This window comes from Pezoporus flaviventris, unplaced genomic scaffold (genome assembly GCF_033815535.1).
Source record: "Pezoporus flaviventris isolate CSIRO_AGI_PZ_B2104156 unplaced genomic scaffold, CSIRO_AGI_Pfla_v1 ptg000002l, whole genome shotgun sequence".
Classification (NCBI taxonomy): Eukaryota; Metazoa; Chordata; class Aves; order Psittaciformes; family Psittacidae; genus Pezoporus; species Pezoporus flaviventris.
In genome coordinates, this window is record NW_026892550.1 from 91,023,277 (window position 1) to 91,042,471 (window position 19,195).

General features: G+C 43.5%; 1 protein-coding gene across 1 annotated transcript in view; it reads right to left on the bottom strand.

The window, feature by feature from the left end:
• ISX (intestine specific homeobox) overlaps positions 1-16,134 on the bottom strand; it is a 28,664-nt gene extending 12,530 nt beyond the window's left edge. Inside the window, exons 1-2 of the mRNA XM_061466166.1 lie at positions 15,859-16,134; positions 7,822-8,064 (exon numbers count right to left, since the gene is read on the bottom strand). Coding sequence (XP_061322150.1) covers positions 7,822-8,064; positions 15,859-16,030 — 415 coding nt within the window. The 5' untranslated portion in view covers positions 16,031-16,134. The remainder of the gene's footprint in view (positions 1-7,821; positions 8,065-15,858) is intronic.
• Positions 16,135-19,195: the final 3,061 nt, after the last annotated feature.

Consider the following 19,195-nt stretch of genomic DNA (forward strand, 5'->3'; position numbering starts at 1 on the left):
GCCGATTCCTTCATGTGTCTTTTCTGAATGTTGCCTCTTGTGGTGACACTGCCACCAAGCCCATAGCAAAAAAAAACCCCAATTGCTATTCTATCAGAGTTATTACAGGGTGCTGATGGCATCAGGACAAAATGTGCTTGCCTGTGTACAGAGATGTGCCCATTGTAGTCCCTCTCCTAGTTAAGGAGGTGGCTTGTGGCTTTCAAAAGAGCTTGCACTGCAATATTTAAGTGGGAGTATGGCAGCATGGTAATCTTTATTAAAGTGGCTTTTCTGCCTTTGTTAGGAAGGACTGGCATAGCCAGTGATACTGCTCCTAATTGGATAGGTACAATGTGCTCTGGATAGAGCCTCCTGCTAGCAAAATGCAGCGTTTAGGATCCAGCTGCTGGCTATTTAGGCACTGCCAAAGATAAGACAGAGCAGCACAACTTGAACTTGCAAAGGCATGACTTCTTACCTTCAATCCACAACTCTTTGATGGAGAGTTGCTTCCACCCTGGCACTAAGTTCAGTGCCTAATCACCCGGCAGCATGGCTGGAATGCAGACAGGTACAGACTTTAGGTGGAATGAGCAGGGATTCTAAAAATATCAGGCTAATGGTGACCACGTGAGCTTCTCAGTCTGATTGTCAGAATAGATGCTATGTATGAAACCATTCATTTGGAAGTTGGTGGTGGAGGATGGTGCTTGCCATCAGCTTGAGCCCTTGGTGAGTTTAACCCTTCCCATCTGCCTGCAAAATTACGACAGTGTCTACAAATGCTGCTGCCCTGAAATGGTGCTGTGTGTAACTCTGGCACAGCCAGCAGTCAGTGATGTATCTGGAGGAAGAAGCATGCAGGCCATGGTATGAGGGACCCCAACTGACAGGAGTGTGTGTTCAAATCTGTACTTAGGCTAAATGACCTGCATCTTCATGAACTTCTTCAGATCCAAATGGATTTGGGGTAGGTATATATGTAGTTTCTCCATTCAGCTGAATATCAAGCTTGAAATGTACTTTCTGTGAAGGTTCAGCAGTTGTCAAACTTCACCTTAGAAGCAGTGCCCAGCCTCATCTGATAATGGTTCTCACTGGGTTCCCCACTACTCTCCCCACACTGTTTGATCAATTGCCTTTGTTAGAAAACAGTCATCTGCCCATGGAGAAAGCTGAGCTTATTGCAGGCTGCAGGCAGCCTGTTTTCGACTGTTCTTCGTGGTTATTTGTACCTGCAAACCTCTAGACATCAATCAGACATGCTTGTTTACATCCCTGCCTCAGAGTCTGCACTCCCTAGTTTCCCATTTCGGCATAAAACACTTGCTAATACAGTAGGTAAAGGCTTGCCCTCAATTTCAAAGAACAGTAATTAAAAGTACTAAATCCTGGGGATGTAATGAAAAATTCTCAGACAAATCTCAGGAGTGGTGCATCCCAGCAAAGAGAAAGTCAGGCAAAGATGCCAGGAGGCCTGCATGGATGAACCACAAGCTCCCAGAGAAATTCCAACACAAAAAGAAAACCTACAGAGGGTAGAAGCAGGGAGAGGATTACAGAGAAATTGCCTAAACAGCCAGGGATCAGGTTCGGAAACCTAAAGTCCTGGTAAAAATAAATCTGGTCAGGGACATCAAGAGCAACAAGGAAAGCTTCTATAGGTATGTCAATGGTGAAAGGAAGACTGGAAAAATGTGATCCTTCTCTGGAAGGAAACAGGAGACCTGGTTACCTGGGATATGGAGAAGGCTGAGATATTCAGGAACATTTTTGTCTCAGTCTTCACTGGCAAGTGCTCCAGCCACACTGCCCAAGTTGCAGAAGGCAAAGGCAGGGACTGGGAGAATGAAGAATCACCCACTGTCAGAGCAGATCAGGACCGTCTAAGGAACCTGAAGGTGCACAAGTCCCTGTGACCTCCTGAGATGTGTCTGCAGGTCCTGAGGGAACTGGTGGATGAAGTGGATTAGCCACTATCCATCATATTTGAGATGGTGTGGCAATCTGGTGAAGTTCCCACTGACTGGAACAAGGGAAACATAACCCCTCTTTTTAAAAAGGGAAAAAAGGAAGACCCAGGGAACTACAGGCCAGACAGTGTCACCTCAATGCCTGTCAAGTTCATGGAGCAAATCCTCCAGGAAATTATGCTGGAGTGCATGGAAAATAAGGAGGAGATTGGTGACAGCTAGCATGGCTTCACAATCACGTCTGACAAATTTGGTGGCCTTCCATGATGGGGTTACAGCGTTGGTGTATGTGAGTTAGGACAATCCCAAGCACAGATAGAGGCTGGGCAGAGAATGCATTGAGAGCAGCCGTGAGGAGAAGGACTTGGGGGCGTTGACTGATGAGAATCTCAACATGAGCCACTTCAGTGTGTGCTTGAGCCCAGAGACCAGCCATATCCTGGGCTCCATCAAGAGGAGCGTGACCAGCAGGTTGAGGGAGATTTTGCCCCTCTGCTCCACTCTAGTGGGACCTGGTAACTGCAGTAATGCATCCCGCTCTGGGACCCCCAACATAAGAAGGAAGTGGACCTGTTGGAGTGAGTCCAGAGGAGGTCCATGAAGATGATCAAAGGGCTGGAGCACCTCTCCTATGGAGACAGGCTGACAGAGTTGGACTTGCTCAGCCTGGAGAAGAGAAGGCTCCAGGGAGTCCTTATTGCACCCTTTCAATACCTAAAGGGGCCTACAAGAAAGCTGGAGAGGACATGTAGTGACAGGACAAGTTGGAATGGCTTCAAGCTGAAAGAGGGTAGATTTATATTGGCTATTAGGATGAAATTCTTCACTATGATGGTGGTGAGGCGCTGGCACAGGTTGCCCAGAGAAGCTGTGGCTGCTCCATTCCTGACAGTGTTCAAGGCCAGGTTTGACAGGGCTCGGAGCAACCTGGTCTAGTGGAAAGTGTCCATGCTTTCCACTAGAAGGGGTGGCAGGAGGTTGGAACTGGATGAGCTTTAAGGTCCCTTCCAATGCAAACAATTCAATGATTCTATGATACTAATTTAGGAGAAGCTAAATAAGTACTCATAAGACCTTTGAAATAAGCTTATCAAGGTGTGCAATTAGTTTTACAAATGGTCACATTACACAGATTTGATTAGCAGGAACAAATTAATCTCCGGGTCCTGTGTAATATACCCTTCGGATCCAGAGTTCCTGGGAAAGCAGAGGCTGATAGAGGAAAGCATTGAATGCTAACACTTGCTCTAAGTAAAAAAAAACCAAACAAATACAAAACAACCCAAAACCACAAATCCACAAAGAAACAATACAAGCAGTATTTATTGTAGTCCCCCCAACTGCTGACAGCTTTGCTTTCTTCAGTGCTCACTTGTATCAGTGAGACTTCTATGTGAACAGAATCTGAAGGGTGGGAGTAAAGGATTCAGGTGTCATGACTTTCTTTTAATATCCAGGGTGTGATTATAAACAGTCAGTCTTCAAAGAGGGAGAAAAGCAAAGAACCAGCCTTCAACAGTGCCTCAGGTAAACGCACCAAAACAAGGTCAATGGTCTGCTGCATTTCTAAATGTATATAGGAATACAGCACTTCAGAGACACATGGCTGCAGGGTCTATTCATGCTGATAAACAGAAGACTGCTAAGACAGCTAATGGTAGCCAAATTATACATATAGGCATGTATTTTTTCCTTCTGCTTTTCCTTTTCATTTAGAATTGCTTCCTTTTGTTCTGCAGGATAATGGGATGCTTATGCCCTTTCTTGCAGTCCCTTTGGCATGTTCTGGACAGCTGATATTTATCTGGGATTGTGATTACACAGTGCTTCATAGTCTCTTGGCTGCTTTATAAATGCATTAAGATAAGTCAGCATATTGGGGAAAAGACTGTTCTGCAAGAGATAAACCATGCTGTTTCACAGGGGTACATGGATTTAACCATATTGTCCACAAGTGAACAGTACAAATTAATTTATGGAGTTAAAGAGAACATTAACAGTAAGCTAAAGATGCATGCAACTGACATCAGTACAGAGGGGACATCACTGACTTACACTGGAAGTTCTCCAGAACTGAGATCATCTCTAAATTTCCCATTGTCTTTATAATTGCCACCAGAATTTGTCAGTATGCTTTGGGATCAAAGATACTATCATAATAATAAAATAATTTGATTAATAAAAAGATCCCTGGGCTTCCAGTCAGCAATGTGCAGAGGATATCTGCTATGGAAATATTTGGGTGACATTGACTCATTATGGCATCCTCCTCTACAGTGAATAAAGGAGACATGAGCTGAAGGAAACAACATATTCCAGTTTTTCCGATGACCTGAAAACCTCAATTTCTGCTGGAATTAGGAGTCAGCTCCATTTATTGAAGCCTGTTCTACCTTGTACTTGAATTATTTCTCAGAGAAGAAATCTAACAAGACTGTGCGTCTGCCAGTGTCTTAAGGTGATGCTGCTATCTGTCTGGCTTCTCCAAGGCATGGACTGCTCCCTTGCTGGAATAAAGGACTGCATCTATTGCCTATGTGCAGTGCTGGGCACACTCATTTGGATGTAAATAGTTACAGCACACACACATGGATGTATGCAACCAGACCCAGCATGTGTAGAACACATTGCAAAAGAATTGCCCATAAGGATGTGAACTAGGCTGGGATTTTGTACGTGGCAGTCTCCAGCAGGTCACACAGGCATGGGGGCAGGTAATCCTCCCAGGCTCCAGCGCTTGGCTGCAAGTCTCAGGGGTGTCATGTAGGGTAGAGAGAAGGAATTAAATGGAAAGTGGGAGCTCACAACTTGGGATGTGTTGTTGTGATGCTGACTGACAGCCCCAAGAGCTTGTCCTCCTTGTTCATAAGTTTTGAAGACCCTAGCAATGATGGTTGTACACAGCAAACCAGCAGCACTTAATCATTTCACAGGGAGCTGACCCAAGCACAGCCTGTACCCAGCTCCAAAGTAAAGGCGTCTCTCAGAGTGGTCTCCTAAACCAGATTTTATAAGCACTGCTCCCAGGAATGAGTTTTTCTGAACAGGTTCTGCTATTTTTCATGCAGAAGGCTACAGGTGAGAGCACCCAACATTCAGAACAAAGGCTTCAAAATTCAAATGGGAGCTTAACAAAACTAAATGTCACTGTCAGCATGTCTCCTGCATGTGAGGGCTTTTATCTTTCTTTTGCTTATGATGCAGCCTCTAAGTTCAAAGTGCAAGAGGCATTGCTTCCTGTAAATGGTTTGTGATAAGGGCATAAATCTGTTAAGTTTAGAAGACACTGCATTTCTAAACCACTTTGCCACAGAAGGCATTTTTTGGGAGAAAAAAATTTTTAGGAACACTACAGAGTTACAGAGTTTGCTGGAAATACCCTCCAAATTCACACTCACAACACAGTTGGGGTGCTCTTGCTATCTCAGACTACCTGCCCATGAAGGGCATAATGTAACAGCCTCCTCCCCATCTTTCTCTTCCTATCCAAGAAAGCACTAAACAAACCCCAGTTCTCCTGCCACCTAGGTGATTTCATAGCCCTTTTGATTTCTTCTGCTCCATGACAGCTGTACAGACGTGTGTTCTTAGCCAGAGCCTAGTGCCCTTCCTCACAAATTATGCAGGTATTTTATAGAGATAGAGGTGGGCTATGAGAAAGAGGGAAGGGAATGCCCAGCCAAGGACTTCTGGTGTCTTTCACATCAGAAAGTTCTCCTGGTGCAGAGGGTTGGTGCCATTGCCCTGGCCACTTGTTGGCATCCTCAATGCAGATGTGAGGGAGGTCCTGGGGACACCTCCATGGCACATGCTATGGGCATTTGGCACTGCCCTTGTGCCTTGTTAGATGACCGATAATCAGACTATAGTTACCATGCCGAGAGTGTGTCTGAAGCGCCACAGAGTTGATAGGCATTGAAACGGAAGTTAATTTGCTATCAGCACAAAATGTAAGGATTAGAGACTGTTTTCAAGGGTGGTGCAGTCTACCTCTCCTGCAGGGAATGCTACTGACCTTGTCTGGCAAAGATGACTCATGCCACAGCCAGCGGCAGGAGAAAAAGAGCCGCTAGCTCTTCTTCCCTAATGTAAAGTAGAGAAAGAAGGCTGAAGCTTATGATGCTGGAAAGGATTTTAAGCCCAGGCCTCCAGCTCTCTACTAAGAATGACACAGTGTATGAATGGGATATGAAACATCACTGTGCACTGCAGGGAAAATGCAAACCCAGTGCTTCAGGATCTTCCTCCCTCCTTGAGCCAGTTTCTATCAAAGGCTCAGCAACTGCAGGAACCATTAGCCTAGAAAATGGCAGATCATTAAACCTCTGCTTGGTTTCAAATCCCCACTGCCACCAGGAAACAGAGGGATTTTGTTTAAATGTCTTTAAAACATGTTTCCATTGAAAGGACCTGCTCAGATTGGCTTGGCTTTGTGCAGATAATTACATCCTCTCCAGCCTGCTTTGCTGATGAGGCTGGTACCAACCACTGTGCTGGTCAATGAGGCTAAGTGCTGAGTCGGGATAGCTGCCACCCTCCTCTATCACCCTGGGAAAGCCACCAGCCAGCTCCGGTGTGATCCCTGTGGCTGGGGACTCCCTCCTGCATGAAATATACTCCTTTTTAGTACTCATGGGCAACTCCAAATCCAGATACTTACAGCCCTAGCTGGTCTGTGAGGAACTTGATTTTGTCCTGATGCCATCAGCTGCATGCAGCTTACAGGTCAGAGATAGGCTAAAATATCCAGTTATCTTACAAGACTTCTGTCTGTGTCAAGACAGATGCTGTCTCATGCAGGAGAAGGAGGTGACAGCCGCTCATCACAAGACTCGTATGTACCATACCAGCAGCAGCAGGAACAAGGCTTTTCTTTCAAATATATTTCACAGAGAGAAATGTTTCCTTTGGCACCTTGCAGAGTATGGGCTGAGGAAGATGTGTGAATCTCAGTGAAGCCAGCTGAACAAGTGCATCTGTGGTCACATGAGCTCCATTAGGAGTCTTCCATGGCCTTAATTGGAATTGTCTTTTTTTTCTTTCTTTCAGAAAGGAGTGAATAATAACAGACTATGAAGGAAACACCTTATTGCTGCTACTGAGTTGTTTTCTCAGTTAGTATGATAATCTGTATTAACCTTTCCTAAAACCCAAAGAACTTAAAGCAGTTTTTGCCACAAGCTCCAAATAAGCTGCAGTCTGTCTGTTAGGAACTTGTCTTGTCCAGGTACCATGCACCCTGCTTCGTTTAAAGCCTCTGTGCAACATATTGGAAAAATATATTTGTATTGCCCTTTTCTTTGGTTAAGAGATATACTGCTCTTCACCAGTGCTCACAACTAATGAAATTACCAGACCTGCCAACATAGCCAGGCTTGAAAATTGTGCCTGGCCCATCCTGCATGCCAGACCGACTGCACATGGACAGTTTGCCTATGTGCATGCTGATGACCTCATCACCTGCACAGTGGGTCCAAGGTGTATGGAACACATGGAGCTGATTTGTCATGCTCAGTAGCCTTGTTCCCCACGTTGTGCAATGCCTATTTGTCGGGAAACGGGCGTTGCACAACCCGGGAAGAGACGCCGCTGAACATGGTAACTGTAGATTGCCACCCCAACTAGAAGGGCAATAACCACCCCAAGCAGTCCCTATCACTAAAATTGGTAGGGTTGGCAGGCCAGATCTAGATCTTTAGCTCAAAGGGTGAGTCTCCATGTTTTCGATGGCAGCACTGAAGAATCATCCCTGTGACTCAGCCATATTTGTGACGTCTGTTACTAGGTATTGCCATGTACATCACTGTAAGATAGCATCTGTGGTTTTGGGTACTCTGGGAGAAAGTTTGGATGTAGAAGCACTCACCATGAAGTGGATGGTCCACAGGAAAATCACATATCTGATCTTCTTCTTCCTCGTGTTTTCTTTTGCCTTCCAGGTGTTGATGTCGTTCATCCTCACCCAGGAGGGAAGCTGGGCTGCCAGTAGGTCTTCTGCAGTGAGCTGCCTGCATATTCTTTGCCCTGGCTATGTGTGTAGCACACATGGCAGGGAGAAGCATTTTGGCTGAATATAAGTCACAGTCTAACTGACTCCTGCTGCTGGAATCTGTGAAGGACATAGCACAAAATAGCTTTGAATAAACCAGCCATTGTTCAGTGCATCTTCTAGTTTGTGTGAAAAAATAGAATCATGGATGTGTGCTAAATACTGTAGCATTCAAACCTGATAATATTTAAAATGGCCTTGATCGTTCTGTACTGTGCATCAATGCCAAGATGAACCCATGCTGCAGAGGCATGATCCTGGTGAATTTGACCCCAAAATCCAGCCTGTTCTCTGCTTCCTTCCACCTTAAAACTTTCAATGGTCCTTGTGGAATATTTTCAAGAAGGGACTGTAGAAGTAAGGAGGCACACCCAATGTCAAGAAAGCTCAGCTGCCATGTCGGTACCCAAATCAGTGGCTGCCTTTTCTAACAACTCGGAAGTGCAGTAGATGTGGAGTGTTTTGAAAATCTGTCAGCAAGATCACTATGGAATTTGCTGTATGTCAAATGCTTTTAAAAATTGTTCCTTTCTTAAATGTCCCTGTAAGTACATCTACCCTACAGGAAAATGAGCCAGAATAAGCTAAAGGTCATTGTCTTCCCTGATTTAGGTCCATTTGTTCTTTCTTCTACATCTGGGCTGCCTGCCTCTCAGATTTAGGCATTGGATAATTCTAAAAGCAGCCTTTGCCCATGATGTCAACATTATCCATCTGCCTTTGTGACAGGTGACACTGGTGATATCTAGGAAAGTACTGACAGCCAACTCATCTTCATGAAATCCCCTGCATGCTCTTGGACAGGACAAACATAAGAGAAGTGCATATTGGCTCATTTTCAGGAAGTGCAGCCATATGGTTATCTTAGATTTGAACATGGGCACTACAAACAGTCGCCGTGGGAGCTGAAGGTAACCTCAGTAGCAGCCAGTGGTGACATGTGCTAGGATTCCTGTCACTGATTGGTGATGAAATTGATCACAGAAGCCATAATCTTTCTTCTGCCTCATTACAAACACTGTCAGCTCTGTGTGTACAGGGGTACTGCAAATATCTTTCAGATTAATTTTCTGCTCTTGTAGACGTAGTGAGTCCTTACTCTTCTTTAAGAGTAAGTGGAGCTTAAAAAGACATACACTGAAGTATAACATGCTGGGAAGCTTCACTGTTCAGGCTGGGGTCTGTTAGTGGCTGTTAGTATCCCAAGAGAGGATGCTAGACCAAATACTCCCACTCACTTACCTCCTCTCTTCTACACTAAAGCCTCACCAAAATCCCTGGTTCCTAGTGCTTTATGTGCTGCCCCTGATAGATGCAATCAAGGCTTGACTCTTCAGAGACAAGATAACTGGGTGTGTGCTGTTTTAATGGCAAACCTAGAATTTGATCTAGTTTTCCTCCATGCCTGGATTTCTTTGCTGGGAAAGGCAGAAGAAGAGGCAACACATAAACATAATGGACTCATTAGGCTCCATGTTTAACGTAACACTGAAGTGAACGTGGCAGCACAGTTTTGGCTGCTGTTACCACCAAAGAACTTTAAAATCTTAATGCATTAATGGACTGCAAGCATCTTTTTATAGAGGAGTTACCCATACCTAGGTTCTGGGGTTTGCAGCACCTGTGGCTGTTCCCCTCTTATATCTAAATAGCAGCATGCATGAACCCCAACAGGTTATACTGGAAGAAACTCCATTATTTTAATACATATTTTACTTCTGGTGCATTGAAAAACATCTAACTTTTTAGACTTGTCAAGAGCTTATTTTCTGAACAAATAACAGTTCTATTTGTAACCAGCCTTGGAGCAATGATATTTATAACATCCGGAGACAAAGTGCCCCTTTTTGCCCTTAGTGAAAGCCCACACAAGAGGAATTTTACAGAGGGCTGACAGTGACATGAAGAAAATGCAGTTACAAGAGCACTGGAAATTAGCCAAAGCCTCATGTCAATAAAGAATGACTGTTCAAATATTATCTTTTCAAATTATCACCAATCTTTGGGTAAACTTCTAAACACAATTGCCTGTGAACCTTAAAAACCTGGTATGAGGTCCACCTCTGTGTTTGAGGCGTATTGTGCAAAACAAGGTTAATTTAATTCCTTTTGGATCAACTAGGTTTGAATTTTCTGGTAAGAAAACAGGTGAGGTTTTGAACAATATTTGCGGAATGAAGGAGAGGGATAGACCTGGCAGTGGTCACCGGCTCGTGGCTGGTGTTAAATGATTTATTCATTATTCATCAGAGAATATTAGTGTTGGCATAGGTTTTTATATCTCAATCCCCCATCCTTATATTAAGGACTAGGTGCACTCCTTTGCTAGATGCGATGCTGAGAAAATGGGTATGCTACAGAATCAGTGGTGCTTATATCCTACAGTAATGAAGAACGTAACAGTACCTGAGCAAGGTGCTCTTATGAGCAGTGATTAAAGCTTCCTGAGAATGACACTGGCATTTTCTAAATTATAGAAGACTTTTCACATATCTTCATCCTTCATACACAGCTTTCCTCCCTCTGACTTTTTTTCTGAGATGCTTACATACTCCAGTGATGAGCACAACTTTTGTGTGTGCATGGATAGAATAATTATAGACTGAAGAGGAGAAAACAGGGAGGGAATGGAAGACTGCCCTTGGCAGATGGGAAAATACCAATGTTGATGTGAACTGGTGAAAAGGAGTGGGAGGATCGGTTGTTTGAGATAGAAGCAGTAATTAGAATGCTATGAGCCCTAAAGAGAGTCAGAAAAGATCAAGAAGTTTTCTGGAGAATAAGATTGAAGGTAGATGATATTGAGTTTAAAGCACATATCTGAGACTTAGGAACCCTAAAGTCTAGTCCTGTTTGCACTGCAACCTTCTCTGGTGTTTGTTGTCCTGAACAAGCAAGGAGACTGTCTGAAGTGATAACTCTTTAGGACAGACAGTATTTTTTAGTGCATATTCATGTGACTCCAGCAGAGAGCTATGAAAAATACCTACAAATTGGCATGGGGTGAAATTTCCTCCAATTAATTTTCTTTTCTCCTTTTCTTTTCTTTTCTTTTCTTTTCTTTTCTTTTCTTTTCTTCTCTTTCCTTTTCTTTTTCTATTTTTTTTTTTTTTTTTCAGGGATGGCTATGACATTTCAGCCTGGCACAACATGAGACACTTTTTACTGTCATGCACAGAAATTACTTTGACTTATGGCTCAAAATGGTCTTTTTAGTTTAACTTTCAATTGCATAGAAAAGGATGGGAAATTTCTTGCAAGATAGTAAGATTTCCTTTTGGAAGTGGGAGGTTATTTCAGATAGCCTAAGTTCCATTTAAGCCTTTCTGTGTAATCACTGAAGAGAAAGACCTGTTGGAGGCATAGGGCTTATGACTTTAGGATCTTACTACAACTCTGAACAGAGAAGGCTGTCACTGAGATATGCAAGCATCTTTTTATTGTGTTGTTTTTCTCTTGCTTCTTTGCCTTTTTTTTTAAGGTGCATTGTTTTGCCTTGTAAAAGGTGGGATGAACTGGTGATATTGGCCAGGTGGTATCTGTTCAGTTTTATTCCTTCAGCTTGTTTCCTCTTTTGCAATAAAGCTGGGTGGGGTGTTGCTAAGGGTGAAGTAAACAATCACCATATTGACTGTGTGTGAAGCAGCAGTTGTATTCCTATTAATTTGCATGTCCTTAACATAATGGGGCATAACAGGCAGAATGACAAAACTGCTGTATCTGTTACTGCTTTTACTATTAATTTCCCAGGTGTAATGTACTCATCCCAAACTCTCCTTGACTAGATAAAGAACCTCCTGCTGGTGGAACTTCAGTGGTGGTGGAGTAATGAACAATTATTTCAGATGTACTTTCAAGCACATTGAAATCAAGTTCCTAGGGATTTCAGAAGAAGGATTTCTTCTGAAATAAACCTCCTAGTCTTCTTTGTTTAAAATGAAAGATTTGGCACTAGGGAGGAGATCAGCACTTGGTGGATGCTCATTTGTGTCACTTGCAAAGGACATGGTTACCCTCCTGAGGCATTGTGACAAAAAGAAGAGATGGAAAGCATAGACTGAATACTAAAATGTCTTCTTGTTCACTGTTCCTTTTTTAACTTAGTAAGAGTCTTTCAGTAGATGTCAGATCAACAGATGCAGTTTCAGGCCACCTAGTAGTTGTGTTTGTATGCAGTAAACTCACTAAAACTGAAAAGTCACACACTCCTGGGAAGACTGCACACTCCTTATTCCAAGTCCCACAGGAATTACACTCAGAAAAACCTGCAAACTTCAAAGTCAGGCCCAGAGATCTCATACATCATCAAATCCTGCCCCAGCTTTCCATAAGAGGCTGCAACTGTACATCACAACATCCTTTTTGTTAAAGAGTCACATAATAATTTAGGTTAGGAGCAACCTCTAGAAGCCATCTGATCTAGCACTCCCAGGTTTTCCTGGGAAATTACTCCAGGGCAAACTTTGTGTCCCTAATTTCTGACATTCTGCATCTTCTGGTTCTCTGGTATTACCCATCTCCTCAGCTCTGAATTCTAGATTTAGACAAGTGTGATCTCAGTACCTAGGCTGCCTAGATTAGCAGATGAGGTGGATGATAATTTCTGGCCCTGGTATTTAACTTTTGGTAGCCATGAGTATGTGTGTGATGCCAGTTCGCTTTCATATGGATCATGGCTTGGTTCAGATACATACCATATGGGATATGGGAAATGTTCTTAAAATCCATCGTAAGGTATAACTCAGGTCTGACCTGTAATACTTCCTTCTTTGCTGAAAAGTGCTGAACTGTTCTGGGAAAGGAGCTGGATGTGTGTCCCCTCCTGGAATTTCCAACAAGTTTCCTTGCGCATTTCAGTGCCCTGACCTTGGCCAGCACTGAGGCAAATTAGATATAGCTGACTATTTACACAACTTGTTTAATGGCAGTTATATGGCATGAAGTTGAATGACTGATGAAATACAGCAATTATCCCAAGATGTACAGCATAGGGTATTGCACTTCTGAACTAAATAAACCTTATCTGCAAAAATCGGCAGTTCTGCTGGGAAAGCAAAGGGTAATAAGCCTAAGTATCAATTTGGTGTTAGTGAGAAGCCAACAGTGAAAAAGATTCATTTTCAGGCTTTTTTTTTTAAACACCCTTGGTCAATAGCAAAAGCAACGTACAACAACAGTTTGGAATATCTCTACAGCTTTCCTGTTTGCTCAGATACAGTGACAGCTAAATGAATCTACTATTTTCATAAGTTAACATTTTACACTGCTTTAAGTGTATTAATCCAACCTGGCTTTCTAGCAGGGGAGAAAAGAGTTAGTATACTCTCTTGATACAGCTACAGTCTGTCTCTTGGCTAGGTGATGAAGCGAAGTCAATGGCAAGGCCTGGCTTTTCTGCCTGCATTGCTTTCAAGGTGAAAAACTGACTGTACTCTCAGGTGGAGCAATTTGGGATGAGACAGTACTGGCAGTGCAGTAATGCAGTCCTAGGAACCCATTATGTCCTGCATACAGATTTGTCAGACCTTGCGCTTGGAGCAGCACGCTTAGCTGAAGCATACAACGAAACAGGGCTTCAACATATTGATCACAAAACAGACATAATATAAAAAGGTCCTGTCTCTGCACGCTTCTCTGTTCTCAGAGAAGAGTTTCATGCTGTTAAAATGCAGTTCTATGGTCCATGTTATGAACAGCACTGACTTCATTTTCAGTGGTGTTATCTGTCTCACTTTGGATCCAGTGGCACAGAAACTGCCCTCTGGAAAGGACTTTGAGTTCACAAAATCTCACTCCCATGGAGCTCACACCAGCATTTCCCCCCCTTCACAATGTAGCACCTGGGCTCCTTCAGCACTCAAGCTCTATTATGCTTGCACCAGCAAGCGTAATATCCAGGACACTGGATGAATCACCAGCAAGCATAATATGTTGCCCACCCCTACAAACTGCCAAGCTCTTACTTGTTTCAGGGCCATATTTAAAACATGACCTGGGCCTGCTGTTGTTCCAGTCCAATCTGCACTGGCAGCCTTAGGAGGCCTCTAAATGCTGCAGTCCTCCAACAGTACCAGTAGTGAAACAGCCAAGCAGTGCTCACCGTGGCAGCTTCAAAGATAGACAACCTTGTCTGTCTTCAAAGCTGTCCTTTCTTTGAGCAGCAAGCTGGAGTTCCACATGATCTCAATAGCTCCCATCCAACCTCAGCTAGCCTATGTTCTGGGAAAATTCAGCAGCATGCTATCCTTCTTCCCCACACATGGGTTTCTGTGGAAAGCGGCAGATACCGGCGCAAAGGCAGCAGTCACATACTCAGCCCCATGCTTGAGGCTTCCACAGCTGTGAGGTGTTTTGTGGGCTGGCTCTGCCCCATGGTTAGGAAACAAGTTCTGTACAGAGTGAATGAAATTGCCCTGTGTCAGAGCTGAACAAGAAAGGGCAAATCTCTTGCGCAAAGAATGGCTGAGAGGCAGCGTTAGTGGGACTGGTGACTAATGTTACAGTAGTAAGTGAGGTGCTCACTTTATTGTAGTTTCCTTCCCGATTTAGGTCTTGTTTTCTTTCTAGTCCAGGTCAGTATCAACTTACAGACATGAAAAGAGCTGAAGCTATGCAAATAAACAATGATTACTTGGACTGCCAGAGTTTTGGAAAAAGTCTCTCCCTTACTGCTGGGTGATTCATCCAGTGTCCTGGGAAATGGGGTCCTGAACCATGAAAGAATGCCTGCGTGTTACAAAAATTGAAGTGGAGCCTTAAGCTTTGTTAAAAGCAGTTGAGCGAGAGGTGAGTGAAACTTTTCTCTCAAAACTACAGGTCATTTTCCAGTTAAGTGGATGTGTTTGTATGCTTAAAAAATCTCCATTTCATGGACGATGTAAATTAAAAAAGAAGAAGGAATACTAAATCCTGAAAGTTCTGGCCATTGGTCTTTGTTTAAGGAAAATAAAAGAGAGAATTTCTGGGGGGTAAAGGTTCACTCAAGGCCAAAGTAACTAAACTGTGGAAACTGAAGTTAAATAGGCTAATGCATTGCTGGTTTGCTAAGATTGAAGTCATGCTAGTTTTCTACTAGCTGGTTTTCTTTAGTTCATGAAAAAAACTAGTGTCCCTGATGATAAGGAGAAATGATTAAACACAAATGTTTTCTCTTTTCTTGTTCCAGCAATTGAGTTTTAACACTCCTTAGCTACCATTACCTTTGCAGACCATTTCTCCTCCTTGAGGATGAGTAGTCGAATTTATCAGAGAATGTACTAATGTGAGATTTGGCTGTAATTCCAGACAACACTCAGCTCTTGATTTAAGTGAAACTGCAACAACTTCAGTATGTTTCAGCAATTTTAGGTAACTTCCTGAATTTGAATGGCTGTCCTTCTTTATGACAGGGGATTTTTTTCTTTTAATAACAAGAATATTTTTTTTTAAAGGGAAAGACACTGGGATGATATTGTATTTGTTTACTATAAGCAATTCTCACTGCTATTGAAGAGAGCTACCTGCAGTAACTGTTCAGGTTGCATACCCACCTCTCCAACGACACTGGGACTTCATAATGTATGAAATCCCACCAAAGCCTGGGAACAGAGCCCAGTCTACTGCAAGGTTGAAAGCAAATTATTTTTTAAGGATCATTTCTGTATATACAATTAATGATTTGTACCTGATTCAGGAAATCCTAGACTCCTACAAAAGCTAAAGAATAAAAATTCTACATAATCATAGAATCACAAAATGGTTTGAGTTGGACAGGACCTTAAGATCACCTAGTTCCGCCCCCCTGCATCAAATGTGATAGCTCTAGGGGTTAAAAAGAAAGGAGCATTTTCATTAAGTGTTATAATTGGTACTTACCAAAGGCCAGTGGTGACACTGCTTTTAGGGCTTGTGGCCTCTCTGCGTAGCTACTTCTGTTCCTGGTTTCCCTGCTTAGGGCAGTGCTGGCAGAAGGTTTCTTTAAGATCTCCTCTATGGAAAAGGACAGGCTGGGCTTCCCCTGGCCAGCACACCCCTGGGGGTCTGTCATCTTCTTGCCAAAGTGGCTACAGGGCAGAGAGTGCTCTCCTGCTCTCCTGGCTCCCGGTGTGCCCCAAGACGCATGTGCCTGTCTCTCTTCACCCGTGCCCAGCCGACCTGCAGCAGTACTCAGAGGGAAAACAAAGGCCACTCAGAGTGAGCACATGCGCCTGCTCCTCTCTGCTGATCAGCTTGGGATCAAGACATACGCTCCTGTGTCTGGGGAAGACAGCATTACAAGTGGGGGTGTAAAGTCTTGCCCATCCTACCCACTGCCCAGCATCCCCCAGCCAGTGCAGATTACAGAGCTACGAACCTCTTGGGAAGATGTGTGCTCCTCACAGACCCAGGGGGAAAATGCTCCGGGAAGGATTGCTTCTTGTTGGTAAATCCTGTTGGTGGGGCAGTTATCCTCTTCTGCTTTCAGGCTGAAATCTTCGGCAAGCCCATTGGATTTGTACTATTAGAGAGTTAACCAGCAGGACGAATACTTGACCCTTGCTTGTTTTACTAGTAAGAAAGGAACCTTGTGAACTTCTCTTGCATACAAGAGAGAAACCTCCCTCACTAGGAATTCCCAGGTTATCCTTCAGCTACGTCCCCCACCCATAAGCTTCAGTTCAGATTCTCTTTTCTTCTACTTTGGAAACCCTTTGAACTTTCCAAACAGGTGCTTTTCAACATCATCCCATCTTATCAGTCACAAGAGAAAAAGCGATGGCTTCTGCAACATGCTTAGGAATAGGAATTAGTGCCCTCTGCTCCCCACCTATAATCCTAAAGATAAAACCTGTTTTTCTTCCCCTTCTGAGCTATGAGGGAAGCTAGTTTGGTAATTATCCCACCAGTTGCTTGTGTCTCCCAGTCTGGCATCCACTGAAGGAGAGATTTCCTGGATAATGAGAATGAATGCCAATGATTCCTTTCCTGAGCCTTTTCCGTCTTGTTAATTCTTATTTGGGGAGAATGTGTGGTTAGATACACTCCCGTTCCTTCCCTTTCCCTGCCCCCACTGGCATTTCTTGCCTTCTTCTGGGATTGCCCCTCACCTTTTAAATTGCTATGGTTGAGTCTCCCTCTCCTGCTGGTTCTTCTCTGTGTCTTCCTTATCGGGCTCTTATAATTGTATTGGCAGGCCCTGCCTTATTTGTCCAGTGAACTGACAATTCTTGTGCTGATATCCCATCATATGACCTCTCCAAGGAGTGGAGACCAAAATTACTGTGTAACCAGGGGGCAATAAACCACACCTGATAAGATGAAAGGCTTTCGGCTTATTCCAGATTCAAGATACTGGTAAAGCAGTGGGGTCGGTGGGGAAAAGAACAATGAAAGAGGTAAAAAATGGTGCAGCCAGTGGTGATGAAGAATATTAATTGTCTGATTTTATTAGTCAAGCTTCTTCCCAGACGAGAGGGTAGACAAGAGAGTGTCTTTCACACTGATGAAATGCATGGGATAGAGAGTGGGAAGTGCTTTTCTTTGTTCCCTTTTCATCCCTCTGCCCGGTGGCTCAGTGGAGCTGTCTGTGTAAAGGAGGATTTCATGCCTCCCTGGTTCTGTGATGTGCAGCTGTTCTGTGGGTGCAAAAGGGCTTGTGGCCCTCTCCGTAAGCAGAGGACACCTTGCCATTTAAATTGATACACATAGGAGGAATGCTGTTCTAGGTAAGCCATCCTCTGCTGCTTTTCTGCCAGTGCCTGTAACTCTGGCTGAGGACACAAAGAGGGATGTCTTCCTCTAGAGTGGGTAATTTTATGGGCTGAGAAGAGGTGAGCGTGTCATCTGTACGGAGAGGGAATGGAAAGAAAGATGCTCTGAATCTACACCCTGCATGAAAGCTGTTTATTTAACGACAGAGTTGCCCTTTTCCCTCGTGATTTCTGATTCAAGACCCATGAAAAAGCACAAGGAAAAACCTGGTGCATTCTTTTACAGACACCTTACTTTCCCTACTCAGCTTGCCTAAAGCACTAAAAACTGGCCACTCTTCTTGCTTTTACCAGCTTTCCACAGAGCATGGCTTTAAACCGTACTTCCCAGATGTCTTGAGTTGTATGTCCAGCCTTCAGTGTATTAATTCAGCACACATGAAAGTGTCTGAACTCTCTGATTTTACTGTGCTACCATTTATTTAAAGGAAGCTTTCAAGCACAAGGCAACCACCTCTAGGGACTTGGAGCCTCTGTTTTTTAAGCCTCCCCTGCTGTTCATTTTTCCAAAGGCTCTGTGTAGGTGAAGGAGTGAAGACTATGGATTTGTCTGTTCCAGTTGCCAAGTGAAGGCCAAGAAAGGATACGCTTTCCATTGCTGCGGAAATGTTTGGCTTTGATTTGTTATTAAAGTCTCTTTGTGTTCAAGGAGCTAATTTTTTGCTGTACGGGGAGGAGGATTTCACAGGAAAGTCTGACAGGTCCCATACTCTTTATGAGAGGCCTCATATCTTTGGAGGTCACTGACTGGGTAAATTATCCTAAAGCATCTCAGGGGAAAAACCATACTTCCTGTCTTTCCTCTTTGCTCCAGCTCTGTTTTAGCCGAGTTAAATACACACCGTTTTGAAAGGAAGAAATGTAGCCTTTTGGCAGTTATGTCTCTATGAACGCTCACACCAGCTGCCAACAAAATACATGAGCCTCTGTGTTAGAAAATTTCTGAAGAAGAGAGAGGTGAGGCAGGCACACTCCAAGTTTTCATCTCAGTGAAATACCTTTATTCAATGATCACGCTGACATCATGTACCAAGTGAAACCGGAGTATCTCTGTATTCAGAGTATGCGCTGCCTGTCTTCACTGCCACCAACTCGCTCTGGGTAGGTACCTGCTGAGATAACACTGTAGTCCAATGTCACAAAATCAAATTGTGCCTGTTTGTATAACTATTCTCTCTTAGTCTGCAACTTTAAACTCCCTGCTGTTCACAGGGACAAGTTGATTTTCTATGTGTGCTTAAATGAGATGCTCTCATGCAAATTTACAACTTGAAAGCTTCCTTGTGAAGGCTTTATTTTTGTTCTGTCTTATTGTATTGTTCTTTTTATTGCAACTGGAAGCAATGCCAACTTAGAAATATATTTTTGTTCTATATAGAAAAACCAGCAAGCACCAGAGTAGGAAACTGGGTGAATAAGTGACAGCTCTTGAAAGGGGATTAGAAAGCAGCAGTGTAATGGTG